This window comes from Myripristis murdjan, chromosome 22 (assembly GCF_902150065.1).
Source record: "Myripristis murdjan chromosome 22, fMyrMur1.1, whole genome shotgun sequence".
NCBI lineage: Eukaryota > Metazoa > Chordata > Actinopteri > Holocentriformes > Holocentridae > Myripristis > Myripristis murdjan.
The window spans coordinates 26,632,243-26,645,802 of NC_044001.1; the positions used below are offsets into that span (position 1 = coordinate 26,632,243).

At 41.9% G+C, this 13,560-nt stretch overlaps 1 protein-coding gene across 10 annotated transcripts in view; it reads left to right on the top strand.

Moving 5' to 3' along the window:
* kiaa1109 (KIAA1109 ortholog) overlaps window positions 1–13,560 on the top strand; it is a 107,820-nt gene that overhangs the window by 49,336 nt on the left and 44,924 nt on the right. For 8 of the 10 annotated variants that reach the window (XM_030044471.1, XM_030044476.1, XM_030044473.1 and 5 more), the window contains exons 43-52: window positions 190–338; window positions 1,275–1,506; window positions 2,358–2,519; window positions 2,786–2,854; window positions 5,252–5,436; window positions 6,843–7,018; window positions 7,180–7,768; window positions 9,444–9,642; window positions 11,568–11,831; window positions 12,796–12,889. In XM_030044471.1, the coding sequence (XP_029900331.1) occupies window positions 190–338; window positions 1,275–1,506; window positions 2,358–2,519; window positions 2,786–2,854; window positions 5,252–5,436; window positions 6,843–7,018; window positions 7,180–7,768; window positions 9,444–9,642; window positions 11,568–11,831; window positions 12,796–12,889 (2,119 nt within the window). The remainder of the gene's footprint in view (window positions 1–189; window positions 339–1,274; window positions 1,507–2,357; window positions 2,520–2,785; window positions 2,855–5,251; window positions 5,437–6,842; window positions 7,019–7,179; window positions 7,769–9,443; window positions 9,643–11,567; window positions 11,832–12,795; window positions 12,890–13,560) is intronic. The other 2 variants (XM_030044472.1, XM_030044474.1) reach the window with 2 other exon arrangements.

The window sequence follows — 13,560 nt, forward strand, 5'->3', positions numbered from 1 at the left end:
AACACCTGTCTGCCCTGGGGCTGTGGATTTATGACTACTAATAACTCCTAACCTTTTTTTTCGCTTCTCAGTGTTTGAACACAAACAGCTGGTTTCACTTGTTTGCAAAAAAGAGATTTATGTCTGCTTGTAGCTTTGCCTCAGTGACAAAGTTTGTCTGTGAGTGTAATTTCATGTGCTTGTTTGAAGCCACAGTGAGTGAACACACCATGTTACTGGAGGGAGCCTGCAGTCGTCCCCCACCAAAAGAAGCAAACTCCGGCCCCGTTAGTGGAGTGGAGATCATGAGGAAACTGTCCAAGTCCCATACGCACAGCGAGTCTGCACTTAAAATAAAGGTACAGCTTTAAGCTTTTATCTTAAGCTTCCAGGTATACGGTTTTGTTTGCGTAGGTAAACTGCTTGCGTGTTGCCTGCAACAGTAGATTAGGCTTAAATTTATGAATCACCCGTGTTACAGTTCAATATTAAGAGTGCAAGTGCAACCAAAACAAGAGTACTTAGGCAATAGCGATTGCAAGAACTTGGGTATCCATCAGGTATTCACACAAAACACAGGTGGTAGGCAAAGACAGAAAAACTAGACAGATGGGATAGTGTTTTCTTTACAAAACAGGTGCCAAATCAGGTGCAAACAGGGGAGAGGGGGGACTGAGGTGCTGCTTGATGAGATGAATTTTTAAGTCATATTTGAAGACAGGGAGTGACTGCGCTGTCCTGCCCCTGAGGAAGTTGATTCCACCATTTGGGAGCCAGGAGGGACTGGTGTAGAGACTGAGCCGAGCAATGACATTTTTCTTTGCAAAATTTTTCTATTCACTGTAGTCATTACAGTTCAGCTTTTTTAGTAGAAAAAGCTTGATCTTCTTAACAACTAGCTGCAGCAGTTGCCTTTACCTGTAAACAGTACTTCAGGGCAGCTCTCAAGAACTTGTCACAAACTTCCACAACACAGCCAGTGTACTCTATATGGACTTTTTGTGATTGGAGCTTTTTGGAATTCTCTTATGACTACTAGCAATTCTACTGCTGCTGCTTTCTCTATTTTCACTCTAATTGTTGTCTGCTTTGTGTGAATCCCCTTCTTCTATTCTATTCTCCTTCTTCGCTGTACTTGTTCCACTCACATAAAGTCCAGTCATCGATGTGAATGCTATTGTGAAAAGTTGAACTTCTTTTTCATTACTTTTTTCAAAGCAGCCACTATTCATGCCGCTGGTAGCTTAAAAAAGTGCTCTGTCGGTAATCTGCATCTGTGCATTTGTCATCCCCAGGGTTCCCATCCTTACCAGTCGCTGAGCTACACCAGCGGTGACACGGCAGCAGACTCTCCTGCCCACGTCAGCCGTGCGGGCCTGCCGGCCAAGGACAGCCCCAGGAAGGAGAGTCTCCTGAGCAACCTGACAGGCAGCTTTAGGAGTCTGCACAACCTGTTGGAGGGCACGCCCCAGAGGAACGAGCCCTCTGCTGCCACCGCAGCAAAGAGCAGCTCTCTCACTCGCACCGGTACCCACACTTTGTACATAATGTAGACATTAGCTTTGCAGGTCAGACTGAAATGTGTCTAAGGGCGCTTTCATATCTGGTCCATACCAGAGTCCACTTAAAAATCACACACTCTTTATTTCACATTGCCATGATTGCAAGTGAACCTTTTGATGCCCACATTGTGAACAGAAGGTGGCAGCACAACATCTAGACTGGCAAAAATAGCCTGCAGGTAATCAATAACCTATAGATTAAGGAGTTTGAAATGGCAGTGTGTAGCCAATTTTATGTTCTAGTGTCTACATTTTGATCTGTCACAATGGAAATCTGGGCACTGCTGTTACTTAGTCTTGGTGGACTCAGATTCTCACATGCGTTAATGTGGCAATTATGTTAAACACCACCAGAGACAAGCTGCTGTGTATCTAATTTAGGAAAGAAGAGGAAGTTATTGAGAGCAACACACCACTAGTCACTAGCATGCTAAAAACAAAACATCCTGCAGTAAACCCTGATTTGCAAGGACGTTTCATAATTTCCTGGCTTTCATGTGGACGTAGATCCAAGACTTACAGCACAGATTTTAAGCTCCATCACTGTTGCGTTCTGTTGTCTCAAGCAACGTGATTATGTTTATTCACCCTCTTATTAAGTTGTTAGATAATTATAATACATATATATGGTCATCTACAGAAACCTCCGGAGCATTCAAGGTTGAAACTTTCTTTAAGCTTCTTGTTGGACAGGAGATATCTAGAGGCGAGAATGTAAAGTGACAGTTGTTAAAAGTTGTGTTGTCCAATCATTTTGCAATTTCTGCTCAGTATGTGATGTGTCCTCACCCTAACCGTCCTCCCTCTGGGCCTCAGGTAACAGCGTCGGAACCGACATGCTGACCGAGCACCCGCTGCTATCGGAGCCCTCATCCGTCAGCTTCTACAACTGGATGTCAAACGCTGTGGGCAACAGGACGGGGGCTGCAGCCCAGGACTCCCCCGTCAGCCGTTCCCAGCACAACAGCCTGCAAACAGGTCAGACAGCAGTAACTTTTATTTAGAGCATCTAATACTGGATTAGCATTTAACAGAAAGGTACCATGCTTACCATGCAATTCATTAGAAATAAGACTCTGAAATCACTTCTTTGGTAGAATCTTTTTTTTGTTTGTTTTTAAATGTGATATTTTTCATATAAGTACCAGTTATGGGTAACTTCTAACTTCTCCTAGTACATCAGATACAGATGTGGAGGAATGTAGTGAGAGTAAATGTTCATTGTGCTGTTGTTGGTTCACTAGAACAAGCGGCCTCACCTGTCAACACCTACCACTACCAACCACTGCCAACAATTTACAGCCCAGAAGGAGGTCAGGGATCCTCTCTCAGTGTTGTGTAAAGTAGCTGTAACAAAGTAGCTGGCTAGTTGAGTACTGTAGTTTGCTCCTGCTGAGTTCTTAGGTTAGTTCCCAGAACTCTGCACTTCTGGCAGAAAAACCTGCAAGCAGGTGTTTTATTGGTGTATATGTTGGTGAATAAGATCATCTTATCTTCAATGATTCCCGAGAGCAAAGTGCATCATTGCAGCATCTAATAATGGGATATCATCATAGTAAATATAACACTTTGAAGATTAAAGTATGAAGTCAGGTTGTATTAGGAAATTTTCTTACATATAGGTGAACCTCTGATCTTTTTTGTTCATTAGTTACTTGTCAACAGATTCTGCAAGTCAGTAGCTTTCCTGTGGTCACGTCACTATCAGCCCATGCTTGGGACCAGGCTTCATTTTCTAAATACTGTTGAATATGTTTACAAGTCATCCCAGACTCATAAAACTGCCTGCATACAGCTTGGGAAACGTGGGATGAATACAGTGATTGTGATATTTGTGATATAAGGTTTGTTTAGTGCAAAACTGGTCCCAGTCCACTGTCTACTCCCAGTAAACAAGCCTGGAGTCAACAAGACTTCAGTAGTTTCCAAGTGTGATCATAATGTTCGTCGAAGGCACATGTCAGCCTCCCCAATCACAGCAGATTTTAAGTGTCAAAAAATGTCTGAATCTTCATTTTGGTCGATGTGTACACCCCCGGGATTCAGTTCAGCCACTGCCAACAACCAGCAGCCTGGAAGGAGCTCAGAGATATCATCCTCTGTGTTGTGTAAATGTTGTGGGTGAGCTAGTTAGTCCATGAGCTGAATCTCTGCCTGTGCTTTCTTTTTATCAGCTGCTACTTTTGCCCGCATACTCTGAGCAAAAGTTTTACACTTTCATAACCTTGTTTCTTGATTTGCTAGTCATCCCAGATTCACCTGTCAGGGTCAACAGTAGAGCAGCTTGCAGACATGTCAGGACACATCGACTCACTGATAAAATGCTCAGTGTTATGGTCGGGTCAGTGTTAGGTTATTTGCATATCAGGACCCCACGGCCTGCAGACAAATTGGTGAAATGGATAGACAGTGCCATGTTGCATAATGTTGTTATTCCACAGATATCTCTCTGCCAAATAAACTATGAGAACCAGAGCATATTAGTGGAGTTGAGCGAGTTGAAATTCAGTTCATCCCTCACCGCGTCACTCAGCTGCTGTTTCCCCTGTCATCCGCTCTGCTTCACGCCTGTTCGTCTTCTGATTCACAAACAACTGGGCTCCGAATGTGTTTCGTCTTTTCTCAAAAGCAGCCCATCATTTTGAGTATAGGCGTTGCCCACATGAGTCAGTGAAAAGGATGATCTCACTGCCATAATTTAGTGAAGCCCGTCTTACTGTGTGAACACCGTTTGATGTGTGTAAATCAAGTGCTGTTTACAGGACAATGAACTTCAGTTTACCCCAAAATTCTGTCATTATCTGCTCACCCAGATGGATTTAAAGTTTACCAGAATGCACTCATTCCAATTACCAATCCTCAAAAGAGTCATATATTGGTATTTTTCATCACTACCTCCCCGAGTCATGAGTGGGTAATTTGCACGTCTGCTGCCTTTATTTGGAGCCGTTTCTCAGCCTCCCTCTCTGGAATCGAACCCTGGTTCCCCGTTACCAGCGGTCACCATGGAAGGCACAGAAAGTACCGCTGAAAATTGACAGAGCAGACATTTCAAATGAGACGTTGCTGCCACGAAAGGCCAGCAGTTCCACTTGAGGTTTCTCTGAAACAGCTAAACTGAATGGAGTCTCGGTGTTTGGAGTTCCAAAAGTGTCATAAAATTACCATAAAAATTCTCTTTTCAGCTCATGTGTATTACAAAAGTGTTTACGAGCCAAACAGTTGCATTAAGTTCGAAATAGACAGACATCATCTCCTCCGATTGACGTCCCTGATATGTCTTTATAGAAAGTATGAACAGGCATATGTGTCATCTGACAGTACTCCCCTCACTTTCTGTGCTCCATGTAGCTCCTCTACCTCCTCTACTGAGCATGCGAGGCACGCAGCAGCAACAGCAGAGGTTGATTGCAGTGCAGTCCGGCAGTAATAGAGGAGGGTTGGGGTGGTGCCCTGCAATATCAGTAGCAGAGGCTGGGGGCCGTGCCTGTAGCCCGCAGTAGGCAGAGGGCAGATGTCGCTCAGTTATGTTATGAATGGCAGCTAGAGTGGAACAGAGCAGCAGTGTTTTAAACCTGCCTGTGCAGAGGCAATATATAGCTGCTTCGCTTACATGCTCTGGGGAGAAAATGCCATTATCACCCTCACAAACAGACAGTCGCTCCAAGGACCTGCCCAGTCTTACAGCATGCGTTTGAATCCTGGCACAGGTGGGACCTGTAATCTGCCCACCATCCCGTCAGCATCTGACTTCAACACGGTGCTGTCCAGTGACCAGAACACCCTGGATGGGACTCATTCCCAGCATTCCCAGCACAGCACCAGCCAGGATGACATGGCTGACATCGAGGAGGGCAACCAGTGCCCTGCTGCTGTACAGCTGGCTGATGCTCAGGTTTGCTCCATCATTCTTAGTCTGTCTCTGTTTGTGTCATTGCATTTGTCTGTGCACTTGCTTTAGATGTTTGCCTTTCCATGTAAAACTTCACAAAGATAACAAGGATGGCTGGGAAAAAAAAAAAAAAAAAAAAGATTTCTCTGTGCATGACTTATTTGGTCAGAGCCAGGCAGGAGTTCTATTCTGATAGGTGTACAGCTTATTTGGATTACGGATGACTGTGTCTGTCAGTGCATCCATACATACCCCCTTCTCCCACAACTTGCCTTCCCTCATCATACGCCACACCAGCGGTTAAAGCAAAACTGAACTTTAGTAGAGTATTGGGTTGTATGTGTAACTGGATATGATATGAGTTTTCATTATGGGCTGCTAATCCACAACAATGTATTTCTATCTCTACATTCACTTCCATAGCAAAACAGCTCCCAAAATAACATTTTAGCACATAAATGAACACAAACAAAGCAGAGTGTGCCAATATAAGAATCAACAAGTCCCAGTACCCATTTTTTTCCCTTGTAATTACAGTCGTCTATTAAAGTACAGATCAGGTCATTACTTTCTGGTGCAAGGTTACTACACAGAAGTTTCTTGCAGATGTTACCTGCTGGATATGCTTTCCTATTCAAGAAAAGAACAAAAGAAAAAGGGAAAAAAAACAACAGTACTGGGATTCGTTTTTAGATATTTAGCATAATCCTCTTTGTTCATTTGTTTACGTGCTAAAACTGTTATTTTGGGAGCGGTTTTGTTGCTCTATGGAAGTGAATAGAGAGACACAAATACAGTATACTGGAGCCCAGGGGTGCACAGAGCAACTAATGAGGAGATTTCTCCACCATGTGGACTGATATCATGTCCAGGTAACTGCACAATGCAACACAAAGTTCAGTTTTGCTTTAAACTCATGCTTGTTGTCTTGTTTGTTAATTTTTCAAAGTTTATGCCAAGTTTTATTTTAATCCAGCATTAAAAGGTGTTAAAAACTTATAACTTGCTGGAACCTAAATGTGACTAGCTTTGCATGCCTGATGACCCCTAAAGTTAATCACAGAGTGAGGACTGCCTGATCAATGATGTCATCCCAAATATTAGTGACTACATTTATTGTATGGATCTAAGCAAAAGCATTAAGCATTAATGTCAAATACTTGGCTGTTGACTGTTCTGGCCCTTCTTTAATAAGCATGAAGAAACATTTATGTTCAGTGTTTTGAGTGTGTTTATTATTTGCATTACATGACTGTTTCCCAGCCCTGGAGACATTATCATGTCTTTATTAGTGTTTATATTTTTTCTGTATATAGCAGTTGCAAACTCCAAAGGCATTTTAGCTCAGTTGCATTGCCTTTGTCTAAGTTCTGGCTCACGCTGCCTTGATCTCTGCTCTCCACCCCTAGGTTGTTTTCAAGCCTTTGCTGAGTCACACGGGGATCCAGGCCCAGGACACCACTCCTCTCAGTTACAAGATGTATTTTGGAGAGCATCTTTCTTTCTCTGGCACCCTGGAGTGTCTCAGAGCAGACATTGTCGACTCTGACACCTCCAAAGAGCGCAAAAACAAAAGATCCCGGAGGTAAAACTAACTCACCCTCTCCAGACACTCTAAATGTAACCGTTAATAAAAAGAATATGGTGAAGTTGGATTTAAATGATGGGGAGCTTTTCTTTTTTCACTTCCTAGCATTCGCGCCTTGGCACCTTGGCAGTGATTTGTCTGTCTTTCTATTTCCACAGACAAGGCATGGTGAACCTCCCTCCACTGGAGTTCAAGCCGGCGCTGCTGATCGAGACATTCAGCCTGAATGCAGTGGTAATGGAGAAGTCGACCAGCGCCCCCCAGGGCCCCACCGCCGCTCCGCTCTCCTTCCACGACCTCAGCCGCCGCCACTACAACACCTTCCACTGCGACTTCACCACGGCCTGCCAGGCCATCAGCCAGCGCGTGGACATGGCCCTCGTGCGCCTCATCCACCAGTTCAGCACCATGATCGACGACATCAAGGCCACGCAGACGGACATCAAGCTGAGCCGCTACACCGCCGGCTCTGCGTCGCCGACACCTACGTTCAAAGCCCGGCCCTACCGTCACTTCAGGTCGTCAGACTTCAGTCGTAGCTCTCGAGGCAGCCTCAACGGGGCGAGCCGCAGCGGGACACAGACCCTGAAGAGCAAACGGGGGCTGGGAGGAGGAGGAGGAGGTGGAGGAGGAGGGATCGCTGGGGGTTTACCTCCTAATGGCCCTCCATCAGGCATGGACACGCTGGGGAGACGGGAGCCCAGGGGACGCAGCTCTCTGGGACGCTCTGAGCGCCGCACATCCAAGGTACAATTATAATGACGTGATACCACAGCAATAGTCACAAAATGAAAGTCAAAAACAATACAAAGTCATTACATAAAAAACTGGATTTTAACCCTCTGAAACCTGTGGGGCTTTAAGTTTTTGTTTTTGTTTTTGTTTTTTTGTTTTTTTATATTTATTTTTTGTAATGTTTTAGCAATTTTGTTGTAAATATTTTTTATTCAAATTTTCTGGTAATTTATGGTAATTTAATGGTAATTCATTTTGAAAAATATAATTGTATTATTTGCTATTTTGTGGCAATTTTCTTGTTGTGTTATGCCATGAATGTTTTTGCTAATATTGCGGTCATTTTCGGGTTATTTTCATGTATTGTTTTTCCCACATTTTGAAAAATTTCTGGTCATCATCTGGTAATTTTAATGGATTTTTTAAATTCTCTTTTTTCCTTTTTTTTTGTATTTCAAAATAATATGATTTTCTTTTGTCTTCATTTTATTTTCTTCTTATTTTTTATAAATTCTTTTGAGTTACTTTTTGCTGATTTTGGTAATCTTGTATTTTAATGTTAAATATGTCATGTTTGTATAAGAAATCATTTGAATTTTCTCATGTTTCATAGGGTTTAGAAGTATTGTGAAGATTATATAGACCTAACTAGGCTGAACACCCTAAGGCAGGTTCTTCTACAGTCTAGCAGCCAACCTTTTGTTTTTACTTGACATTTTCGAACAGTAAGAACCCTCGTAGGAAACCTCGGGGTGCAGTTTGGATCACAGAGCGGTGAAAGGTCTGTGATACAACTTGATGCCAGACCCATCTGTGCTTTACATTTGTTAAAATCTTAAAGTCAGCTCTAAAACTAACAGGTAGTCCACACACCCTAGAGGGAGCCAGTGGATTAAAAGAGTCACTCAGAAAAGGCACTAAAAACCAAACACACAGGGATCTGCCAGTCATCTGTAGAAAAGGCTGCTATCCAGATGTGTTAAAGGTTTAATGACAGAGTCTTGGGTCCCAGCCTAGAGGCTATGACAATCTGTGCACTGACTACAACTTCATTCAGAAGATTTTTTTTTTCTTTTTTTTTCTACATAGTTGCATATTTTTAGAAGCTCAGCACTTTGAGCAGCTGAAGTGACTGTAAAGATGCATCTGAGTTGCTGAACGCAGGTCTTAACTGCTTTCCACAGACATCTGGAGCGGGGCGTATCCCAAACATTTGTCTTGGAATAAAAGTGTTAGCCTCCTTTTGAAGTTCATTTCAGGAACAGCTGTTGCCTGTTGAAATTAATGAGATCTGTCTCACAGATCTCATTAATTTCAGAATTAATGAAGTCATGACAGTCAAACCGTAATTAAGATTGCTCGGCACATTGGACAGAGGTGTGTTTGAGTCAAAACCTTACAGGATTATCACTACACTGCTCCCCTGGTCCTGTTACAACGTCAAAAGTGGTAGAAATAATCCAGCAAGGCTACTTATCTCTTGTCAGAGTGATGAGAGGTCAAATGAGTACGGAGAATATTATTTGTTTCAAGTTGCTCGTTGCTGATTTGGCATGAAATTGTAAAGCTAACTTGTGAGTTTTGTTTTCCAGTTAGTATTAATGATATCAGAAAATGTTTTCCGGTCATTATGTACCCTTCTACCTCTCAAAACATATTGTCGCCTTTTCACATGAACCACCCTTAGGTGTCAAGGAAGGGTTCCCGTGATGTGGCGGACCACATGGCCATCCAGATGGACGACTCGGACTCCATCACGGTGTCGGAGCAGAGCGAGCCTTCAGCAGAGTGCTGGCAGAACATGTACAAGCTGCTCAACTTCTACTCCCTCATCTCTGATCCCACCGGCATCCTGGAGAAAAGCTCGCCGGAGAACTGCCTCTCAGGTGGGAAGCTGTCAGTGGGTTAGTTGGCTACTTCCATCCTTTCTTCCCCACCTTCTGCACCTTCCTTTCACGTAAACCAAAAATGAAAACACCATAACCATTCCCACCACCCCCCTCTGCCTAAAGGTGCCCTCCCTCCTTCCCATCCCTCCACCTCAACCACCCACCCACTCAGGATCCAGGCCAGCCTTCCCGACATGAGGCTACTACAATAATGTTATAGGCTTTTCAGACATGGTACCCCAGAGTTGTGCCACTAATTCCTTGGCCCTGTGTTAACAGTTCCATACACAATGTCAACATAAGTTAAAACCCAAACCTGAAAGAAGGAATGATTAGATGTTTCCATCGGGGAGCAACCAATATTTTTTGCTGCAGTCAGTCCAGCTAAGACTTTTTAGGTAGTGACAGATGCAAGATAGACACATCATTTAGTCGAAATATAAAGAGTGAGTAAGACAGTTAAATCAAAAATCTTGAAAAGGTTGGATGGAGCATGGACTAAATTATGGCATTTAAGCACGGGGTAACAGCTATTTTATAAGTTCTGTCAAAATACAGAGTGGTGACATAAAGACATGCACTCGCAAATGTCTGGTAAGCTGTGCTTCTAGCAATTTTTGAAACAACGTCAAAGTTCAAAAGCCAAGCTGGTGAAAGAAAACAAAAACAATGTTTTGAAGGACTTGAATATTCTGATTTATTTTTAGTTACCTTATTCTGGGTCTTGAACTTTACTTAATATTTTTATTATTGCAATTGATAGCTGGCTCCATTACAAATACATAAAAACTGAATCCCCAAAAACACAGCAAACACAGAATTTGAGGGAAAAAATAAATAAAAATTGAAATTGTACTTTTTATGTTAGATTAAATACTTTCTCTATTATTATTTTAAGCATGGTTTAGTTTTATATGAATGATCTAGCAGCACCTCTTTTATGGCTCCATTCAAATGATGTTACACTGTTTTAAAAACATAATTTATTTGGGGCATTCAAGTGTGTACATGTTATATTGTATACACACAACAATATTTTTTTGTTGATTATTACTTACACTGTTAGATTGGATTAAGGACAGCGCAAAAAGTCAGTTTTTTAACATTTGTTTCAGTGTGTTCTGCTATTACACTCATACTCTCTCTTAATATGTTATAATGTTGTAATTGCTGGTTGCATCATCTTCAACATGCTCCTTCCCCTTTTGCTTATTCCTTAATTTTATGATAGTTTTGCTCCTTTATTCTGATTTTACTGTTTGCAGCTGCTATGACCCAAATTCCCCAAAGGACTTCATTAAGTAGAAGACAGCAGGATTAAGTGGTGTGACAGTGTTTGTATGTTTGTTTATCATGCCACAGTGGTCTTAAAGAGACAAATTTAGCTCAGTTATTAAGGATGAGACACTTTATTCCTCTTTACTTGAATTCTATTATACCTTTTTCTACAAATAATATGCTTTTTAATGCAGAATAGCTTACCTTTTAAAGGGAATGACATTTTGTATATTTGTATAAATATAGCAGTAACTATAAATCTTGATTTCAACTCCCATAATCTTCTTTTTGTGTGCACATTAATATTGATGACATCATATGACTGCAGAATGAACTTTGAAGATGTTCCTCGGTTATTTTTTGGCATTGACTGTTGCCATATATTGTTATACAACACATATTCTGGCATTTTAAAATCAAGCACCATGGTATATAAGGAGTGCTTCTGTGTTTGCATGTTATTTGCTGGAGGCTGCTTTTGCTGACTGTGTTTACCCCACTGTAGATGAATGCAGCTGATCAACTTGGGAGTCAACTCACACTCAAATATACTAACAAATAATAAGCATGAAATGGCATCGTCATGAATATGCTGTGATCAGCCTGTACAAGTGTTTTTTTTTTCTTCTTCTTCTTTCATGTAGATGGTGGGCGTCGTCCCTCGGAGCCGTTCTGCAGGGTGATCTTTGAAAACGAGCAGCAGGAGCCTGCCACGCCCAACAAGCCCCTGGGTGCGGGCGGCAGGCGGCGCAGCCTCGTGAGCTCCGAGCCGCAGCACGTCACCCTAATCGTGTTTGGCATCGGCATGGTGAACCGCACTCACCTGGAGGCCGACATCGGCGGCTTGACCATGGAGGCAGAGCTGAAGAAGATCCACGGCAGTTTCACCCTGAAGGAGAAGATGAAAGGTGAGGCTGAGTTATTGACTTAGATCTCTGCTTTCTGACTTGGTCACTCAGTTAGACAGACTCATTATTAATGTGCATGGAATTGGCTTTCCTCTGCAGATCATCAGTCTGCATATCTGTTAAATTTCCAGAAACCTAATGGTACAAGTTTTTATACAATATTGGTTAATGCCTGACTGACAAGGGATTTTTTTTTTCAACCAGTGCTGGCTTTAGAGGGGAAAAATACACAGATTACCAATATGGCGGCTGATATAGTGAATTTTTAAGCTGGAATAAAAACAGACCTTTTCTATATGGATTGTGCACTGATTTTGCCCCAGTTTGACTCTGCTGCTTTCTTGAACAAATGCCTTTATTAAACAATATTCAGCATTCTTATACACTGTCACCCAGTGCTAGAAATGAATGCTGAGAAAATAAGAAATAAATAAATATGATACTGATATATCTGTGACAGGCCAATACTGGCTGATAGATATTGGTAGTTCCGAGTTCGTAAGTAACTGCACACCAGCTACCAGCACAAGAGCAGGTGAGAGTGCAGCAGCACTTACAGAAGAACAACAAAGATCGCGAGTGGTTTACGGACTCGCAAATTAACACACACAAAAAAAACTTTTGGAAAGAGCAAATTACAAAAGCCACATATTGAAGTATTTTGCCTTCAAGGCAGATGGAGAAGGCAACAGAGACAAACTGAAGGCTAAGTTGCCATAAGTCTAAATGTGCTTCTCTTGTCTTTTTGTTTAATGTTTCCACCCAAATCCATGAACAAAATAGCCCTGAAACCAGTAGGGTGACACAGTTCTGTAAAAACCGACTGTAAAATTATTTTGTCCTGCAAAAATTAGACTTAGCAAGTAAATGTGAACGACATTGGAATCTCTATTCAGTAAACTCTTTTGTTGTATATATGTGTGTGTGTGTGTGTGTGTGTGTGCCTGCTGTATTGTGTCCATAGATATCTTGCACCAGAAAATGACCGAGACCTGTGCGTCGGCTCACATAGGAGGGGTGAACATCGTTCTGTTGGAGGGGATAACGCCTGATATTCAGTATGTACTCACAGCACTCTCAGCATCTAAACAGTGTGTGGACCAGCATCCATTCGCTTTCAATAGACCTTTTTCACAGCAGCTGTTTTCACATATATGACAGGTTAAGCACAGCTGTTACTAATGACATTTATTAAAGTAAAACAGGCTCACTGGAAAGGCTCTGGGACACATCAGTGGAACAGAACCATAATTAATATCATTAGTAACACCTATGTTCACCTGCTATTTCATGTCAAAGTGCCCGCTGTGAAAAAAAGTCCATTCTTCAAGTGAATTTTTGCATTTAAAAAAGTCTTTTGCAATTAAGGTTTTTATATCCAGTCTTGAAGGAAAACATTAGAGACACTGATGCAGTACTGTTTGTATCTCTTTCAGATTAGTTTGCATTTCTTCATGAATTTGAAGCACTGTCATTTATAATTGCTGAAGTTGGTGCTGAATCTTTGGTTTTGGTTTTGACTAATGGTTAATATTACTGTGATTTGATATTCCTATATCAGGTGCTGACAAAGAGAAAAGGCATTTTAATGAGCAGTGGTAGCTAACATGTAGACCCCGCACTGCTTTCTCAGCTTCTCCTCACACTTTGTAGGTTGTGCACTGTTTATAGATCCTCAGTGACATCAAAGTAGTAAATGGTGTCAAAAAAAAAAAAAAGGGAAAAAAAA